At 39.8% G+C, this 19586-nt stretch overlaps 3 protein-coding genes across 3 annotated transcripts; 1 reads left to right on the forward strand and 2 right to left on the reverse strand.

Annotated features, from left to right (window-relative positions):
• Nucleotides 1–3230: 3230 nt before the first annotated feature.
• LOC134870869 (mitochondrial import inner membrane translocase subunit Tim17-B-like) lies at nt 3231–9782 on the reverse strand. The gene is given in 6 exon segments (XM_063893365.1): nt 3231–4823; nt 6262–6372; nt 6455–6583; nt 6924–7024; nt 7026–7154; nt 8197–9782. Coding segments are annotated over 6 exon segments (543 nt in total). The 5' UTR covers nt 8223–9782; the 3' UTR covers nt 3231–4776.
• Nucleotides 8229–12442, forward strand: pqbp1 (polyglutamine binding protein 1). Its single transcript, XM_063893351.1, has 7 exons — nt 8229–8330; nt 9220–9286; nt 9381–9492; nt 9830–9930; nt 10736–10912; nt 10996–11053; nt 12035–12442. The coding sequence occupies exons 2-7, from the start codon at nt 9220–9222 to the stop codon at nt 12183–12185; spliced, it is 666 nt and encodes a 221-aa protein (XP_063749421.1). The 5' UTR covers nt 8229–8330; the 3' UTR covers nt 12186–12442.
• gpkow (G patch domain and KOW motifs) lies at nt 12418–19579 on the reverse strand. The gene is made up of 11 exons (XM_063893294.1): nt 19365–19579; nt 17689–17867; nt 17288–17430; nt 15917–16023; nt 14938–15142; nt 14710–14842; nt 13954–14107; nt 13744–13864; nt 13337–13406; nt 12737–12822; nt 12418–12654 (listed from the first exon to the last, which is right to left on the reverse strand). The coding sequence occupies exons 1-11, from the start codon at nt 19535–19537 to the stop codon at nt 12526–12528; spliced, it is 1500 nt and encodes a 499-aa protein (XP_063749364.1). The 5' UTR covers nt 19538–19579; the 3' UTR covers nt 12418–12525.
• Nucleotides 19580–19586: the final 7 nt, after the last annotated feature.

A 19586-nucleotide genomic window follows, 5' to 3' on the forward strand; every position in this document is an offset into this window, starting at 1 on the left:
GACTTCAGCCCAACCAACATCCCAACATATTGAAATATTCACATGCAGAACTGACAGCTGATGAGGCTACAAATAAGAGGAGAAAAATGTTACGTTGATTTGCATTTTGAGCATATAGTTGAAATATTGAGAATAAATTATAACTGCTAACATAATTTTGACTGTTGTGAATAAAGTCAAGATGGTGAGGATTAAGTTGAAATGTTGAAAAAACAAATGTAAAAATACTGATAATGAAGTCAGCAGGATAAGAACAGGTTATAAATGTTGAGAATGAAGTTGGAAAAAGTCAGAATTTCAAGCTTCAATGTCGACTATAAAGTTGAGTTGTTGAGAAAAAAACATGTAGAGGAATTATTTTGAAAACTACCAGTGCAAAAAAAGTAGTTTGTAATCTATGTACTAAAAGTTAGACTTCATTTCTAGACATTTTGACACTAAAAGCTTAAATCCTTCCTCCCATTTGTCCCCCTTGTGCCTCTTACTCACAATCAGAATCAGGTTTATTGCCAAGTAGGGTTACACATATGAGGAATGAGCCTTGGTGCATAAACACAGTTAAAGAACTACCAAACAATAGCGAGTGAACTCTCCGTGTCCCCTGCTCTCTCTGAAGGATATTTCCACTCCACGAGGGCGAGGGCTGCCATGCGGATGGGGTTGCTGAGGGTGAGGCAGCAGAGGGCTCGGGGGGCTCGCAGCGCCGACTTGTTGGCCTGCATCGCCTTCTTGGCCCCCCCGCCTCTCTTCCTGGCCGACCCAGCGGACCCCAGGGTGTCGCCTTTTCCTCCATCCCCCTCAGGAGGGGCATCTGTGGAACATACAACAAAAACAGACAGTTACTTATTCTGTGCAGAGGAGGGAGAAGTACTCAGATCTTGTACTTGAGTAAAGTAGAAGTACTCAGATCTTGTACTTGAGTAAAGTAGAAGTACTCAGATCCTGTACTTGAGTAAAGTAGAAGTACCAGAGTGTAGGAATACTCTGTCACAGTAAAAGTATTCTAAATGTCCTCCAGTGAAAGTAGAAAGTACTCTCATCTAAATGTACTTAAAGTAGCGACAGTAAAAGTAGTCATTGTCTGATTGGTCCATTTCAGAATAATATCTCTGATATGTTTTATAATGATTGATCATTAAAGTGTTCTCAGAGCTGGTAAAGGTGCAGCTAGTTTGAATGGCTTTGTATACTGCAGGGTAGCTGCTGGATTTACTGCAGGTGAACTAAAGTCTGATTTAAGGGCTGATTATATTTACCATCATTCATCCTAATCTGCCTAGCAACTAAAAGGTATTAAATAAATGTAGTGTAGGAAAAGTGCACCATTTACCTCTGAACTTTAGTGGGGTAGAAGTACACAGTAGCGTACAACTGAACCTACTCCAAGTTAAGTACAAGCACCTGAGAATTGTACTTCAGTAAATGTACTTACTTACTTAACACTGTTCCTTTGTCATGTATGATTTGATCAGTTTTGAGGTTCGTTAGTGATGTTTAGCTTGTAAATGTCTCCAATTCAAACTATGTTACTAAGATATATTTAAAGTACCTTCTTTTTAGTATCTGGGCCCCATTTTCAAGCTTTAAATAGCCCTACTCTGTCTTATGGTTGTATTTTTGTCAGTAAAATACATTAAATTGAAAGAGAAATATGAGTAATGCATGACCAACGAGTCTAAGCAGGTACATGTAGTTTCTGATACAGTCTGGTTTGTTGGTGGAAGGTGTGGCACTTTCCCTTCTCTCTCACCACATATACCTAGTTTAATCACCAGGTATAGTAGTATTACATTGTTAGTATTAAGTAGGTAGTTGCAGGTACTCTTATTATTAGACCAGATGTGACCTACTTCTCCAGGTACTGTGAGGCCCAGGATCACCTGAGGAGGCCCTGCACACAGTAAGCCTGCAGGAGCAACCTGACAGTTCTTACATATCTGCATCTTCTGTTATCAGCAGGAGGATTGATCTTACTCCAGCAGTATACTCCAGAACTGATGGCAATGTGTTTTATATTGTGCATGAGTTTCACCGTATAATGCGCATGTATGATTTTGTGAGCCTACCTTTCTTCGCGTCCATGTCCGCAGTTTAACCACGATATCACCTCAGGAAACCCACCATCAACTCCTCAGGGGATCTGCGATGCGTTATGGATCACAGATATTCACTTTAACCCCCAAAACAGAACTTTTTCCGCGTGAAAGTTTAAAAAAAAGAAGCACCATCTGCCGCCTGTCATCTCAGGCTGCAGGCCATGCTGCTCCTCAGCTCTGCACACAAATCCAATCAAAGCTGATTTAATTGACAACGCGTATTAATAAAAACTGCGATTGCTTTTTTTTTATATCCACGCAGGCACATAACGGTGAAGGGAAGCTGAAACAAACGCATCCCCAGATCCTCGGTGGTCAGCCGGGAGGATTAGAGGAGCTGAGCCGGTTAACGGGATGAGGATCTGTGCAGAGGAAGGTGGAGGAACCCTGCATGGTGGAGGAGGTGTGCAAATGTGGGGAAAAACTTAAATATAAATACAATAACATGATATTAAGAAGTAGTGCCAGGATATTTAATAAATAACGATGATTTACTGGGAATAAGCAACGTTTCAGAGACGCAGGTGCAGTACCAGCTGATGACCACAGAGGGCGCTGTCTCACAGGAGATACACGCGCTGTGATTACAGTGACGAACACCGCTTATTCTGAACCCTCTGCTTTACTGTAGGCTACATCAAGATAGAGCCATGTACATTTACTTCAGTTTTAACTCGGATATGCAGGAAGGGTACTCCTCTCCAAATAAATAAATAGACAAATTTAACATAGAATCCTTGGCACGAAGAAACACAAATACAAACCATGAATAAAAAACCTCATTTACAAAATAGAAAAAAAGTAAGAAATCATTTGAGAGATAAATATATTCTTTAAAAAAATAAAATCTTAAGTACAATCATGAAAAAAGACAGCTAACAAATAAAAATATCGAAAATGTTAAGAATAAAATAAAATAAATAATAGAAATCCAAATAAATATTTTAAACATGTGAATACAAAAATATCAAAGCAATTTAAGGGTGTTTAAAAATAGTTTGAAAAATGCTTAATAAAACAATAAACCCAGAGTCTCTCACAGACACATCTCACAATAATGAGTATTATAATTATCTCTATAACATTGAAAATAAAGACACCATGCCAAGTCTTTAGAACATTTGATGCCTTTATTGTGTCTTTTATATCAGCTCTTGATAAGATAAATATATTACATTATATTACATTAAATAGACATTATTTAGTTTGACTGTAAAACACAGGATCATTGTGCACCATCTCTACTGGGACTGATGCTTTAAGAAAACACAGGTGAGTTTTAAAGTGCTTTGCTGTTTAACCGAGCAATAGAGGTGACGAAAGGTGCAAATATAAGAGGTTTAAGCCATCATTTCTTCCCAAAACTCATCAATATTTGTGCTCTTCCTCATAATACATAACATTAAAGGACAAAAGCTACCAGAAGAAGCAAGACCTTGCTGAGGAGAAACGGCAAAACTAAGATTGACATTAGAAACTAGAGACATGTTCATTCAAAAACATTCACAGCTGACACATAATTCAAAAGGTAAGACTACTCTCCATAATAAAACCTGACTGACATCTCATTTCATCTCATTTTCTCAATATTTTACTCTGTGATTCAAGTATAAAATCATTGGTAGCTACAAGGAATAGATTCAGGTTTGGGGTAATTCGCTTTAGAGCTGTAACGTCGTTTTTATTCTTGAACATTCTGCAGAACAGTTTCTCAATTAGTCGTTTGGTTTATAAAACGTCCCAAAATATTCAACCCAGTCTCTCAAAGTCCACGTTCAATCCTTTAGACGTCTATCCCTCTACAGACGGTTGGCTCTTCGTTGCAGCTCTGATATGCTTATTTGCTTTCTTGAGTAGTGTTAGAAAATAAATGCAAATGACTGATGAGTCTTTACACCTTGAGTACAAAACAAACAGCATATAACAAGCTGATAGCTTTATTATGAGGTGCTGGTAATATAACTGTCTTACTTTTGAGCCGTTGATCTTCTCTTCGGACTCGTAGCTTTGAAGCATACAAGCGTGTTTCCCAAAATATAAAACGACTCCATTGACCTTTGTGCATTACTAGCATTTTTGGTGTTTAAAAAATACGTTCTGTGGGGAAAATGTATTTTATTTCTTAGTTTCCACTTGAGGCATTGCTGCTGCATCATGGAGCATGGCGGTGTTGGATGCCCTTAAATCAATGTCGTTGCTAATCATCGACATAACCAAGAGTCTGGCAAAGAATTATAAGAAACTATCATTTAAGATACAGAATGTTATTCATGTTTTGTGATTTTTGGGTAAAGTGAAAGTGGAAAATAAAGTAAGTAACTTTACACCCGTTTTTTTTGTCCTCTTAGGGAATCGTTGCAGCTTTTTAAAAGGAGAATCACAAGGGTTTACACACAGACGCTGGTCAATTTAAAACACAGATTTGCACATTTAACCCAAAAAGAACAACGTGAACAGATGAGTAATACAGACGGAGAGATGCTGGAGGTGCAAACATGTCACATAAATGAAATAATAAATACATAAACTCACAGTTAACTCCCTGAGGTATATGTATATTGTGCAACTACTTGTCCCCACAGTAGAGAGCAGTGCCCCCCCCCCACAAACTTCTGGTCTGACTCACTGTGTTTACAGGTGCTCTGTCTCTCTACTGACTCTGCCCCCCCACCCACTGTCCTCAGTCCTTCGGAGGTAACTGACTCGGGTCCTCTGCAAAGGGAAGAGCTGTAGAAGGAGTAAATAATAATATCGTTCATGTATTATTGGACTTTCTGAGATTGTTTTAAACCACGTACAACACTAATTATTAGTTTTGCAGACAAAAGACAAGCATCACATGAAAAGAACATCATGCAAAAGAAGTGAATTAAACTTAAAGGGCTAAAAATTGTCCATTTTTACTCGTTTTATCTCATTTCTGGACACCAAAACCTCATTTTAAGTGAATACAGGCGACTATAGCCACATCTATTTACATTTACCATCATAATACTCAATTCAAACATTATTCATTTAAAAAAATACTATTTGGTAACGTTATACTCCTTTATATTATTTAATAGTTCCTTTTCATGGTGTTTTTTTTACTGTTCAAGTGTATTATTATGTAGTGTTATTATTTCATTTAGTTAAAGTCGTTTATACGCTTTTATTTTGAAGGCATACATTTAGGCTTTTATATTTGCACTTACGTTTTAAAAGACTGGAACTTGTTTTTATTGTTTTTGCTTATTTGTTTGTATTTTTTAATAACGTATGCATACACTTTTAAATGCAAGTCTACTCTATTTTCATTTGCCTTTTATCTGTAATGTACCTAAACACTGTAAATGTCTCTGCTGCGGGACAAATAAAGGGTTTCTGACTCTGTCCAGATATTCCAAGGAACTCAGAACTCAATAATCTCTGTCGGTTTAAAGAGGCCTTTCTCTGAATACAGAAAGGACTTGGCTGACAGAGTGACAAACTGCGGTCATTCTCTACTGGTTTCCACTTTGCATAAGTGGGTTATTCGTCTGACTGCAGTGAGAAGATTTGTGTTCTGGACTCTAATTACATTGCATCGGCACTTTGAGGGACTGGAAGACTTTCCTGTTGTTCATTTAAACAGATTGGGGCAGCAATAACATCAATAAATGACTCACTTTTTAAGATAATATGCTGAACTCGTATACAACCAGGTACAGAGCAACATTAGCATTCGTTAGCATTACATTTGAGTCACAATTTGGTGCACTTGGCGAATGTAAGTCAAAATTTCACAGTTCTTGTACCTCTACACCTGAGACAAATATCAGACTCTTTAGCAGAAAATTGTTTTACAATGTTCAGCAGCTAGGAAACATCTTTGTCTCTCTGCTTATAGGTGCAAAATAGGTAGCTTACAGCTGATTTTATAGAACTTCCCACCCCAAATCATGAATTTTGAAGCTCTTACATGTCGGTTTATTCCCTAAAATTGTATTTTTTCTTCAGTCAATTGAAGTTACGATTTAGAAAATAATTCGGGAGGATTGTGTTGCTGAAAAAGCTATCGACTTTCACTTTGTTGAGGAAACCCAGGGTTATGATCATTTCCTGGATTGGAAACAGAAATACTTCCTCCCTGCTGCACACTATAACCACTTGAATGATTTGCAAAACTCAAATCAGCTCCACTCACGGTTCCTAAACTGCTGCGCTGTATATCTGGTGAGGAGGATCCCGAATCCTTCAATGAGGGCGAGCAGAATCCCCCCCATCATGGCAGAGCCCACCATGGTTAACGGCCCACCTGGAGACAAACATGTACAAACACATGAGGTATGCTGCTGAGGTGAGTCAGTTCATTTAGCTTTTTCTGAACTCCCTCTTACTGCGTGCGGCCAGGATGGCTCCGGTCAGCGCGCCGCTGGTTATTGAGTTCCACGGATCTTCTTTACCCCTCAGACGAACCAAACCACAGTCGATGGTGGAGAAGAGACCCCCCCATACAGCAAAGCTACCTGCAAAACACCCAAAAAACACCTTTATGATACAACAATGATATAAAACATGGCCTCTAGCAACCCAATATAACCAACCCCTTTACAGGCCTTCATTTAATACACACGCACACACATTTCTAATGTGACCTCTTTTCTGTGTTTGTCTGGGTTTTGTGCTCCTTTTGTAAGGTGTGCAGCTGATCATGAGGTTTTCGCTGGATTGTTTTAACACATTACAATAGACTTAAACCTTTTATTAAAGCTATGATACTCTTTAATGCAAAGATGTGTGCCTCAAGTTTATTAGGACTCAAAGGACTAAAGTTAAAGAAGATATTCATACAAATGACATCCTCACCTCCAATCTGCGGAGCTCTGATTCTCACTGCGTTGGCACTTCCTCTCAGTCTGTGTCCGACACCCTGAAATATTAAAGCTCTGTTTACCAATGCCTTTAAAAAAGTCATCATTATTTTGTGGTATACTCACAGCAGGGGCATTACGAAAGCCCTTGATCGCCTGGAACACCCCTCCTCCGATTGCCACCATAGTAAAAGCCCCTCCACAGTCATCCACTACCCTCCAGGGACTGCATTAAGAAGAGAAAGGAGACAATGTAAGACAAAATAAAGTATGTAATTGGATCCGCAGGGAAAATGGATTGTTGTAAAGCTGAATGCGGAGCTTTTTCTCTTAACAAACTCTTGAAAAATTGTGATAGATGGTTCTCAGAGGACAGCGACAAAGCTACAGAACACATTATGATCTTGTAAAATATTATATATTGTTGTAAAATGAACTAGCTTACAACATATAAATGAGTTAAAAGAAGTATAATCTTAAACGTAATAACAATGTGCAATATATACATATATACTAGTAATTACAGTAGTTACTACCGTCATCCTGCAGCGTCTTCGTTGCTTTCTACTTGATTAACGTATTTTTTACAATGCTGTTACTTCCCTTTTTATACTTGGAGTGTGTCATTGTTATTTGATTTTACATTTCACAACTCACACTGTACATATTAGATTTATATGAGATTTAATATGCCATTCTTGAGCACTAAATGTAAATAATATCCCACTGTTATATTGTGTGAGCTGTAACTTAGCCCGTCAATAGTGTTTTATTTGTCAGATAGTTAACATATGTTTTCCCACGGTCAACTTTAATATTTTCACTCTTTTAGGTCTGTTTTATCTTCTATTTTGAGTTGCTTGTATGGAAGAATTGTCCATTTCTACTCTTGTTTATTTCTTATTATGTGCAGTGCCTTTTTGGATCAATAAAGTATCTCAAAATTGTATTTAAGTACAGTACTTGAGTAAATCTACTTTGTAACTATTCACCACTGAATATATATGAACTTAAATTGAGTGTTTATTCCTGTGTTTGATAACTAAAACACATTCAATGTCTATGTAGCTTCAGTTTGTCTGTCTAACTGACCACAGCTTTATCTATTTATATACCCTTTAGCCTTCACTAAGCTAACAGGCTAACACACAGAGAGCCTCTAACAACACCTACGACACGAATACAGACAGACAAACTACATCCGAGGTTAAAACGGTCAAATAAACATCGAAAATGACATGTTTTTAATAAAATAAAACTAATCTCACCAGGGTTCTCGAGCATACTCCTCCATCTTTGTTGTCGTCAGGGAAACAACTGTGATACGTCATCACTGCGCGCGCCGTGTGCTGTTGTGGGAAGTCTCCTCGAGATCACAGAGGCGATTTTATACGAAAAAAAGGTAATATTTGATTTATTTATTGCTTTAATTCTCTGTAGAAGTGTACGCATTTAGAGACGGAGTATTTCTAGGGGGAGAAAACAGGTGTGTTTTGGTTTAATCACCCAGTTTCTGCCTCTGGACTCACCAAGCGGGCGGTACAGGTTTTAATATGGAAAACAATTTACTTTTAAATGGATATTGCATCCTTAATTTATAAATAAGATTCTGACCAAATCATGTAGAAGCAACACAAGCTAACATGTCAGTGGGGGGCTCAGAGATACAAAAGCAAGTAGCAGAACCAGAACCAGGACATTGCTGTGTTTCTGTTCAGCCTTCTTGCTCTCTGATACAGATAGACCAATACAACCAGTGGCGTCTGCAGACCTTTGTCACTGGTATGACCCAAGTGGCATGCAGTATGTGCACAGGAATCTGTCTGTCCTTATCAGATCGACTGCACACACTTTGGTGTATTACTGAGGGACCCTAGGAAGTGTAGTGTCCTGTCTAAAAAAATCTGGCAATTATTTTCTTAATTATCGTCTAAAATCCCTGATATATTTTCATCAAATTGCCAGTTTTCCTTCCAAATACACAGTCAAAAGCCGAATACCAACACAGAAATATAATTTAATTTACATCAGATTTAAGATTCACTCTGTTGGGTAAAGCTGTAGGACATTTGGATTGGGCTTCCAGTCTGCACCCATGAAAAAAAACACGTCACATGCATAAAAAAGAGGGTTAATCTGCTACAGGGAACAAGACACATATGAGAGAAGGACAGTAGTCAATCAAACACAAATAATTAAATACAAATAAAAATGAAGCTCTGTTGGTTTCATTATTTTGGGTATTTTGGTACGATGCATCCTCCTCATCCTCCTCCTCCTCTCTGCTGCAGATGCCTCTTCCTGCAGCGCTGCTGGCCCGCTTGGCCAAGAGAGGGATCGTCAAACCGTCAGATCAAGGTGAAGCATTTTATTAGAAACCCTCTGGGAGCATTCATACCTTTAATTTATGTTTCACGTGTCATGTAACAGCTTGCTTCTCCGTTTCCTCCAGAGGGCGATGAGGAGATTATTGCTGAAGACTACGACGACAACAACGTAGATTATGAATCCACCAGAGTGGAGAATCTGCCGCCAAACTGGTATAAAGTGTTCGACCCTGCCTGGTACGTTTTGAATGATTTCTACAGGATGTTTGTACTGTGTTGACAGGCATTATTTAGACTTAAATACATTTTAAGTCTGGTATTGTTTCATTGTTTTCTAGAGGGTTAAAGGTCTTTGTTATTTTGCTCGAAGATGTTTCAAACAGAGAAGGTTTACAGTATTTTTAACACACAGGAACGTCTACTTCAGTCGAGCTGACATAGCGTATTAAATCTAGTTTATCACAGTTATTTAAATCAGGGGCCATTTACAAAACAAATACATCTCATAAAAGAGAAGAAATTGTCTGTAACAGTTAATTGTTTAATACTCTTTTTTTCTTCCTTTAACCCGCAGTGGTCTTCCTTATTACTGGAACGCGGAGACAGATCTGGTGGCCTGGCTGTCCCCAAATGACCCGAGTACAGTGGTGACAAAACCTGCCAAGAAAATCAGAGGTACAGCATTTAAAAAACCTCCAAACTATAGAAAATAACCAAACACTGAAAGATTTTGCAGCACAATCAATCATTTCCTTTTCATCCTTTGAGTGAGTTTTGTTTACTACATACTTTTTGTTAAGTGTGGTTTTAGGTTAATATTAGTACTTATTCCACCACTGGTTGTAAGTATTAAAAGTAGCATTACTTCATTTAAAAAGCACTTTCTTAAACGTAGAAGTCCTGCATTCAAACTGTTTAGTAAAAGTACAAAAGTATATGATTCAAAATGTACTTAAAGTACCAAAAGTAAAAGTACATTTCAAAGTCCTACACTACATTGATTTACTGGGTTACTTATAGGATGATGGAGCTGATTTGAGTAACTTTTTATACTGCTGCTGGATCTCTTCACCTATAAATATATGTGGAAGTATATTTGATATATATATTTGAAGGGATTTATATTTTGTATAAGCTAATACCATTATAATGACGATAATACTCCCAGAGTGCATTTTGTTTGTGGTTTATTTCCTGACGTTTGCCTTATTCTTTTGTTGTGGTTCAGCCGAAGGTGATAGGTTAATATTAGTACTTATTCCACAACTTTAAGTAGTAAAAGTAGCAATACTTCATTTGAAAAGTACTTTCTTACATGCATTCAAGCTCTTAAGTAAAAGTACCAAAGTATCTGCTTCAAAATATACTTTAAGTACCAAAAGAAAAAGTACTCCTTATGCTTAATGGCCCATTTCAGAGTCATACAGAACATTGATTTCGTTTATTTTCTGTTTGTCTTTATTGTGTTGTTGTGGTTCAGTCGAGGTCGTGGAGGAGAGAGCGGAGAGGCCGTTCGAGAAGATCGAGAGAGAGCGGGAGAGAGAGAAGGAGCGGGAGAGGGAACGGGAGAGAGACCGAGAGAGGGAGGAGGTGAGGGACAGAGACCGGAGGAAGCCCAGGAGGGAGGAGATAGCTCCGTACAGCAAGAACAAAAGAGGTAACATCTTAATAATAAACACAAACATTTTCAAAGGGAGGCTTTAAACATGCATGGATCTGACATATTCACTCTCCTTTCAGGGAGGAAAGAGGATGAGATGGACCCCATGGATCCGAGTGCTTACTCTGACGCCCCGAGGTACAGTTTTAACAACAAGCTCCTGTTTCTCCAAAGAGCACTCCAGGAAATTACTATTCCACTGCCATGTAATTGGTAGAGACAGATGGCACACAATAAAAGCATTACAGGAGGAAGTTTTGTGACTTTCAGGCTTGAAAATCTACTATTCCCACAATGCATCCTTCCATTAAACCCTTCCTGCGTGGTGAACGTCAGCCTTGATTCATACGCTACCTCCCTGTAACACAGGTTATAAATAAATAAACAGTCTCCAGGGCCAAACTGGATTATTTTGAACAAGCTTCTCCAGAGTCTAACAACAAGTGTCCCCCATTTTAAAAGGGGTAAGATGAAGTCTGGTCGTATGAGGTACTTCTGCATACTAACTCTACTACCTACAGTAGATGCAGTTTGCAGAAACAGACAGAAGGACCTGCAGGAAGCTAACAGCGTACTGCTGAAGTGGACACTATATTTCGAGCGTTTTTACGGCTTCACCTAGCTCTGACAGCCTTTTCGGAAGGGAATTGAATTAAAGATACTAGACTCCTTTCAGAAACCGCCATCGCTGTCTCGATTGGTTGGTTAGTTTCTGTGTCTGAATAAAGGTCACACACCAACACAGATTAACTAACCATTAGAGGCAGCGGTGGACCAGCAGCTCCTGAGTTTTCCACTGTAAAACGTAGGTTTTTAATCAATGGAGTCTGCTGGTTTTGAAGAGGACATTCATACTGGCATTGGAAATATTGTATATACACTTTAGTGGATAGTGATTTCTTTTTAGGTTTTTACATCAATACACTGTTAGCTTCCTACTGGTACCAATGTGTTTGTACAATTAAATCTAATATAGGTACATTTCCCCAAATAAAGCAGTCTGATTCCAGTTCCCTTGCTATACAAGTACCTCGCACTACTCTACTTCAACCCATTTGAAGTACCCCTTTAAGGTATACAAATAAAACTATATAATACAACCAATACTTATCCCTACAGGGGCACGTGGTCTACTGGCCTGCCGAAGCGTAATGAAGCGAAGACGGGGGCCGACACCACGGCGGCGGGGCCTCTGTTCCAGCAGCGGCCGTACCCGAGTCCAGGCGCCGTGCTCCGAGCTAACGCCGCTAACCAGATCCCCAAAGAGTGACCAGAGAAACAGCTAACCGATCTACTGTGTACAGTTTCGCCGTAACAGACTGACATCTCTCAAGTTTTCCTTTCATTCTGAAGCGACACGCGTGTTAGAGCAGTTGTAAATATGTTTTTTTGTATGACTTTTGATTGACAGTGCCCCTTCATTTGCTAATAAATCTAAACATTACTGTGACTTTTATTTTGGCGGGGTGATACATCTTGTAATAACATCTGTACAAATAAAGTTCTTGACACTGTTTTATTACAAAATTGCTTTAAAATTGACGATTTTTTTTCACAAGAAACATCATTAGAGGTGTGAGGATGAAGGGGGGGGGGGGGCGGTATTTGAGTCAGTGGTCCGTTTCTCCCACGTAGTGACAGATGATGTCATAATCCAGCGTGAACAGCTTCTCCTCGTGTCGGTCGAGTTGCACCATCGCTCTACACTTGTTCTTGTCCCGCTGGAGGATACGGCCCACCTGAACAAACACACTGATTACAAACCACACACACACACACACACACACGAGAGAGAGAGAGAGAGAGAGAGAGGATGCTCACCTGTCCTCTGTGCTCGCCCAGTACAACCATTATAGACTCAGACTCGTGTTTGGGAATGATGGTTTCCAGCATGCTCTGCTTCACATCTGCAACCGAGAGAAGAACACAGGTTATTCACACTTTTATTTCAGCAGGTTACCTCTTCACTCACTATTAAGATGTTATGAGCACAATTGGAGACAATAAGGAACACTTCTTAACTTCTTTTTTACTAATTTGGATATTTAACAGATACATTTGGGTTAAAAAAATGCCCAACCTTTTACAGAAACAGCCGTTTATTCAAATATTTTTGTATAACAACTCCTTTAACAATGGTGAATGGGTTACCTCTTAACTATTAACCAAAGCATAAAGGAAAACCCGATCATGCACAGCAAGCCTCATTGCTTTTACTCAGAGTTAATGCTCAGATCAGAAGTTTGTTGTTAGGATGCTTCACCTTATTTTTATAAAACGTGATCGATATTAGATATTGGCCACTGTGCAGCAAAAAAAGCTTCCACATGTTTCCACTGCTTGAGTGTTGGTTGGGTTAGCATTTCAGACACTTTTCCGTTCTGAATGGAGCCTATAGTAAAAGTATTACAGACGACTCACCGTCTAACAGGCGTCCCTCCTCAGTTCGACACACACAGGTGTTGGGTGACAGGACGTCCTCTATACGCATCTATAAAGAAAACAAGACCTTTATAACTAGGACAGAAACACCACGTCATAACTCTGCAACTCATTCTATAGTGCAAGACTGCACACGTCAGGAAAGACCCCTGGATGTGAAACATGGTGGTTGCATTCAAGTGCAACTGGACAGCACCTTACTTTTTAATGGCATGTTATTTACTGTTTATTTGTCAGAAAATGTATGTGAATCAAAGACGATCAGACACAAACATACATAATTCACTGAGAAAATATACATAAAAGTAACTGGGTGAAAACCTGGATGAGTTAAATAAACCTCCATAGGTGTACGAGTAAAAGATGCTCAGGCAGCGTTTCAGTACCTTTGAGTTGTAGTATTTGCCTCCTTTGAAGGATTTGTCTATAAAGCGAACTTTCAAATCTCTCTGCAGCCAGGAAGGGGGTGGCGGGGGTCGCCTCGCCTCTTTCACCGGAGGCCTGTCTCTACAGGAGAGAACAGCAGAAATATGGTTACCAACAAAAAGCTTTATTAACCGATAAATGGAAACATTGCAGCGTGGTAAAACGTGTACCTGTCTTTGCTGGATTCTCTTTGTTTCCTCTTCCTCTCGTCTCTCTCTGAATTCTTGTCGCTCTTACTCCGGCTCTCTCTCTCCTCCCGTCTCTGCTGCTCCTTCTCTCGCTCTTTCTCCTTCTCCTTCTCTTTGTGGGCTCTGCTGAGGCGACCTGGAGAGCAAGGGAAACCTGGTCAGATAAAATGTACACTGCACAGAGGGTTTGTGTTTAACCCAACACATGAAGGCTGAACTGTCACCAGACTGGAGGATAAACCGGTTTAGCTCAGTCTTTAACAATCTGGTTCATTTGAGATCAATCCGGCAGGTATTTCCTTGGCTATTGTTCTAAACAATGTATACAATTCTCATCATAGTTTTCCAAAGAAACGTTTTGTTTTGTCTTATTAAGGAATATACAATTTACCAACATAGAAGTACTCCCAAATACTCACATTAGAGAAGAAGCAACCAGTAAAGCTACGGGCATCTCTGCTTCAAAAATCAGTTATAAAAATGTATACAATTAATCAGTTTGACCTTCTTTCTATAACCAAATAAATACAGCTCCAAAACAGCAGACCGCTTCAGATGTGTTCCTTTAGGGGGAAACTTCAGTACGACAGTTTTCATATTTAGATCATCTATATGATATTAACAATAGCTACCAACAACATGAAGATTATGTCGGATCATTTCGGTTTGATAAATAGTGGGTTGAATGAAAAGTGGGCGAATAAAATGTTGAAAAAGCAACCCAAACGAGAGACTCACTGATGTCTTTGCAGTTTTTCTCGTATTCTTGCCGTCCCACCAGCTTCATAGCGTACTGGCTGATTGTGGCAGACCTGCCGCCGATAGACAGCTTCACCACCACCCGAGCGTTGTCGGCGTCCACGCCTTCAATCTGCAGCAGAAACCAACGTATTCAGAGGAAACACAAAGCAGGGAGTCTCTAACTGCCTGTCAGCAGGTGATACGGATGCTTCAGGTGAGCCGTACCTTGCCGTAGAGTTCTTTGTGGGCCCCTGACTGCACCAGCACGTAGCCTCCGGGCCCCATCACCAGCTCCTCCGCCTTCTCAGGCTCATCGCCGGGCTTGGGGGGGCGCTTGTGTCGGGTGGGCTCCAGGTCCTTTACGGCTGCACGATCGGCGCCCAGACCCAGACCTTTGGGGCGGAGCTGGCTCTCGATCGGCTTCACATGCCTGAGCAGACAGAAGCAACAGAGTGGATCAATAAACAGAGACATGGGCAGGATGTAAGAGAGGCTGTTTGTGTAAGCATTCAAAGACTACTAGCTCTTCCATACTGATGTAAATGTGATCCTGTTTATTTCTTCTCCTTTGTGAAAATATTTGACTGATATTAGGGCTTTTCTACAGGTGCTGTCTGTATCATTACTGCAGGTAAATCTGCCAGAACACTCAGACTTTACTAGTAGAAACAATATTCAAAGTGGAGGTACAGTTATTGTCCAGATCTGAATGAAAAAAACACTTACACTTCTTCATGAATCAACAAATTCCAACCTTAATTTAATCGATATTCAATATTGGGCAGAACCAATGATCACTTTTATATAGATTAGCCAGTAGATTTCATTTTCGAGTTACTGATTGGTACATTAGGCATTTTTAGTAAATGAAAGAATATTGAAAATGCCCATCACGTAGTCTGAGAGCGCATGGCGACGTCTTTAAATATTGATAAGCGTCAAAAACAGAAAGATAATTGGTTTGCAGAGAAATAAAACTCAGCAAAGTGCGGAAAACTCACAGTTGAGAAGCGGAGAAATGTCGTATAATTGCTTAATTGAAAAAAAAAAGAAGCAATTAATCCACTTCCAGAATGGCTGCCAGTTACTTTCATGTTGCTTTACTGATCAATTCTTTAAGCATGGATTCGAACAGCACAGAGGTGCAAATATGAAGGTAAATAAGTAGAGGAAGGAGTACAGCACTGGTCTGTTTGTGACTTACTGTTTGAAGGTGCGTCCGATGCCTTCCTCTTTGTTCCAGCCCATCCCTTTCAGCATAGCGATTCCATACGCCGCCACAGGAACGCACTCATAGTCCGCCTCTGTCGACTGAGCGACACAGAGAGGGATAACAGTGTTAACTTTGATACAAAACCTTTTTTCAATAAAATGTACAGTTTAGGGAAATAAAGCAAGGATTTGGACATGACTACAAGGCATTTTTCTTCTCATGGCCGGTAGCCGAGAACAGAGAACAGCAGGATCAACAAGGATTAAAACATTCCTACATTAATGCAACACAATATCCTTTATGAAGTAAGGCTTCATGTATAAGAGCCTGCAAGATTGACACACAATCAAAAAGGCAATAAAAAGCAACTAAAAACAAAAGTAAATTTGCATTTTTGATTTAAAATGAGGGGGGGAATTGATAGGTATTTACCATTCTTATGAGCTGCGTGAAAACATTTCCCAACATCTAAATTAAGAGTTCTATCTTCCTAAAAATTAGGACACAAACATGAAATGCTAAAAAAGCAAGAAAAATGCAGACACATTTAAACGTGGTTTGGTACTAAATGCGGAGCTTATGTAATCCTCGAGTTGTGCAGTGACAGAGAAGCACTTTGTGATGCCACTCTTACTCAGCCGTTTGGCTCCAGGCTGTCAGACTCAGCCCGGGCCCCAGCGGCCCCTCATCAGAGCCGAGCGATGGCCCCGCTCCTCTCCTCTGAGGGAAGCCTGGGGTACACTCTCACTGATCGGCCTGCATTGAAATGAGCTCGGGGCCACAGACTGACTGACAGCTATTCTGCAGTGACACGGAGCAGAGAGGGGGTGACAGTGACGAGGCGCGAGAGACCTCCGATTGGCTGCCCGCATGTCTCTGGGGAGAATGTGGACGCCTGTCTGCCACCCTGCCTCACTGTACTGACAGCCAGTGCGCAGGCGCTCAGCGGTGCGTCTCACAGGGAGGTTTCTCTCCGTTGACCGTCAGCACTTTCACACACTCACATTTCAACCAGTCAGAGTCGCCGGCCTACCGGGTTTTTCTGAACCGTCAGGAGTTTTCAGTTTATCACTGAAGTGTCCCTCCAGCAGATTTTATAGGGATGTTTTCATCTGATAGAAGTTACAGAAATTAACAATTAGCTAAGAGCCCTTCCCTCCTCAAATAATTATACAACGACCCTCGAGCAAGGCATCAAACACAAAAGCCTTAAATGGAAAGCTAAAATGTTTATTTAGAGGGTTTTATTATAGAGATGAAAATGTCAGACTCTGAAACATTTTGTTGATGTTATCATCATTGATGACAACAAGCTGACATGCTTTGTTGTGCTTCAGATTGAGAGGCTTTCTCCACACTTACGGATTCAGGCCGCAGATCCACCTTCACGTGGTCTCCGTCCTCGAAGCCGTCAGGGACTTTGTTCTGCATCAACAGGGGGATGGCGAGGTTCAGGTTCTCTGGCTGAGAGCCGTTCTGCCACTCCTCCAGCTGCCTCCTCGAGTCTACAGGAACAAAGTGGGAGAGGTTTAACAAGCTCTTGATGAGATGTATTGGTGGGTAGTTAGGTTTTACATTTACACCATTTACATAAGCTGCAGAACAACAAAGGAATTATGAAGAGAACCAAGATAACAGCATGCTTTTTGCCTGGTTCTGGATATGGCATTATAATGACATTATTCTGCACTATATACGTGAAGGACTTTGTAACTTTGTATAAATAAGTGTATTGTTGTTGTCATTATTCTAAATGCACCCACCTTCAATGAGCTCTTTGACAGCCTGGGACTCCACAGAGTCATTATCCTGAGGAGCTTCCTGTGTTTTGCCTTCACTCCCGGCGCTCGGCTCGCTGGGGGCCGCTCGGTCCAGCCGGTGCCAGCGGTTCTTCTGGATCAGAGGGATGATCAGCTCTCTGGGCTTCTCTGATGGCTTGGTACTGCAGGACAGTCAGGAGGCAAGACAATACTTAGCTAGTGACTGTGGCAAAACACCTTTTAAACTAACAGAGGACGGATATAACTCAAGTACTGTACTGACATACTTGTACTTTACTTGAATATATCCATGTTATGCTACTTTGTACTTCTACTCCACTACAATTCAGAGGTAAATGGTGTACTTGTACTACACTAAATTTATTTAATACCTTTAGTTGCTAGGCAGATTTGGATTAAAGATGTGAAATATAATAAACCCTTAAATCAGACTTTATTATTATTATGACTACTTTAAGTACATTTAGATGAAAATACTTTCTACTTTCACTGGAGGAACATTTTGAATGCAGGACTTTACTATGACAGAGTATTCCTACACTCTGGTACTTCTACTTTTACTCAAGTACAAGATCTGAGTACTTCTACTTTACTCAAGAACAAGATCTGAGTACTTCTACTTTACTGAAGTACAAGACCTGAGTACTTCTACTTTTACCCAAGTACAATATCTGAGTACTTCTACTTTTACTCAAGTACAAGATCTGAGTACTTCTACTTTACTCAAGTACAAGATCTGAGTACTTCTACTTTTACTCAAGTACAAGATCTGAGTACTTCTACTTTTACTTGTCCTGAATTTAGAATGTTACAAGTAGAAAGTACTCTCATCTAAAAGTAGCGACAGTAAAAGTAGAAGTACTCAGGTCTTGTACTTGAGTAAAGTAGAAGTACTCAGGTCTTGTACTTGAGTAAAGTAGAAGTACTCAGGTCTTGTACTTGAGTAAAGTAGAAGTACCAGAGTGTAGGAATACTCTGTCACAGTAAAAGTATTCTAAATGTTCCTCCAGTGAAAGTAGAAAGTACTCTCATCTAAATGTACTTAAAGTAGTGACAGTAAAAGTAGTCATTGTCTGATTGGTCCATTTCAGAATAATATCTCTGATATGTTTTATAATGATTGATCATTAAAGTGTTCTCAGAGCTGGTAAAGGTGCAGCTAGTTTGAATGGCTTTGTATACTGCAGGGTAGCTGCTGGATTTACTGCAGGTGAACTAAAGTCTGATTTAAGGGTTGATTATATTGTTTGTTATTAATAATCTTTGTCTGCAAAAGTACTATAGGTATTAAATAAATGTAGTGAGGTAAAAGTACTATAGGTATTAAATAAATGTAGTGAGGTAAAAGTACTATAGGTATTAAATAAATGTAGTGAGGTAAAAGTACTATAGTCGCCGCTGAATTGTAATGGGTAGAAGTACAAAATAACATCAAATGGAGATAACAAGTAAAAGTACCTCCAAATTGTATTCAAGTACAGTATATGAGTAAATCTACTTAGTTACTTTACACCACTGGTGGCAAAATACCGTATACTAATGTCACATATGTTAATAATGTCTCAAATGTAAACATTTAAAGAACGTAACCAACGTAACGTTGATGCTAACCTTCTATGAAAATAACAGGTATGTTAGCATTAGCATCCGAGCCTTACCTCTGCAATTCTTTCCTGTCAATTCCCGTCAAGTAATCTTTCTCCTCTTTGTTTATCACTCCTTCCACAGAAGAAGGTTTGAATTTGCTAACTGTTTTAGTAAATCCAAAAGACACCGCGGCGGGTTTTCGCTCTGTTTGGTCCTCAGAAACATCTTCCCCGTGCGACGCCATGATTGTTTGGAACCAAAACTGGTCAGGTGAACGGTATTCTGGTAGTTGT

Source organism: Eleginops maclovinus, chromosome 1 (genome assembly GCF_036324505.1).
Source record: "Eleginops maclovinus isolate JMC-PN-2008 ecotype Puerto Natales chromosome 1, JC_Emac_rtc_rv5, whole genome shotgun sequence".
Classification (NCBI taxonomy): domain Eukaryota; kingdom Metazoa; phylum Chordata; class Actinopteri; order Perciformes; family Eleginopidae; genus Eleginops; species Eleginops maclovinus.

Excerpts from the sequence above, each read along its gene's own strand:
- pqbp1 (XM_063893351.1), top strand. The coding sequence starts at position 9,220 with ATGCCTCTTCCTGCAGCGCTGCTGGCCCGCTTGGCCAAGAGAGGGATC. Across the intron at positions 9,493-9,829 it reads AAAGTGTTCGACCCTGCCTG|TGGTCTTCCTTATTACTGGA; the intron begins GTACGTTTTGAA and ends TTTAACCCGCAG. Across the intron at positions 10,913-10,995 it reads GTACAGCAAGAACAAAAGAG|GGAGGAAAGAGGATGAGATG; the intron begins GTAACATCTTAA and ends CTCTCCTTTCAG.
- gpkow (XM_063893294.1), bottom strand. The coding sequence starts at position 19,537 with ATGGCGTCGCACGGGGAAGATGTTTCTGAGGACCAAACAGAGCGAAAA. Across the intron at positions 16,024-17,287 it reads TGGATCTGCGGCCTGAATCC|TCGACAGAGGCGGACTATGA; the intron begins GTAAGTGTGGAG and ends TGTGTCGCTCAG. Across the intron at positions 13,407-13,743 it reads GCAAATACTACAACTCAAAG|ATGCGTATAGAGGACGTCCT; the intron begins GTACTGAAACGC and ends TTTTCTTTATAG.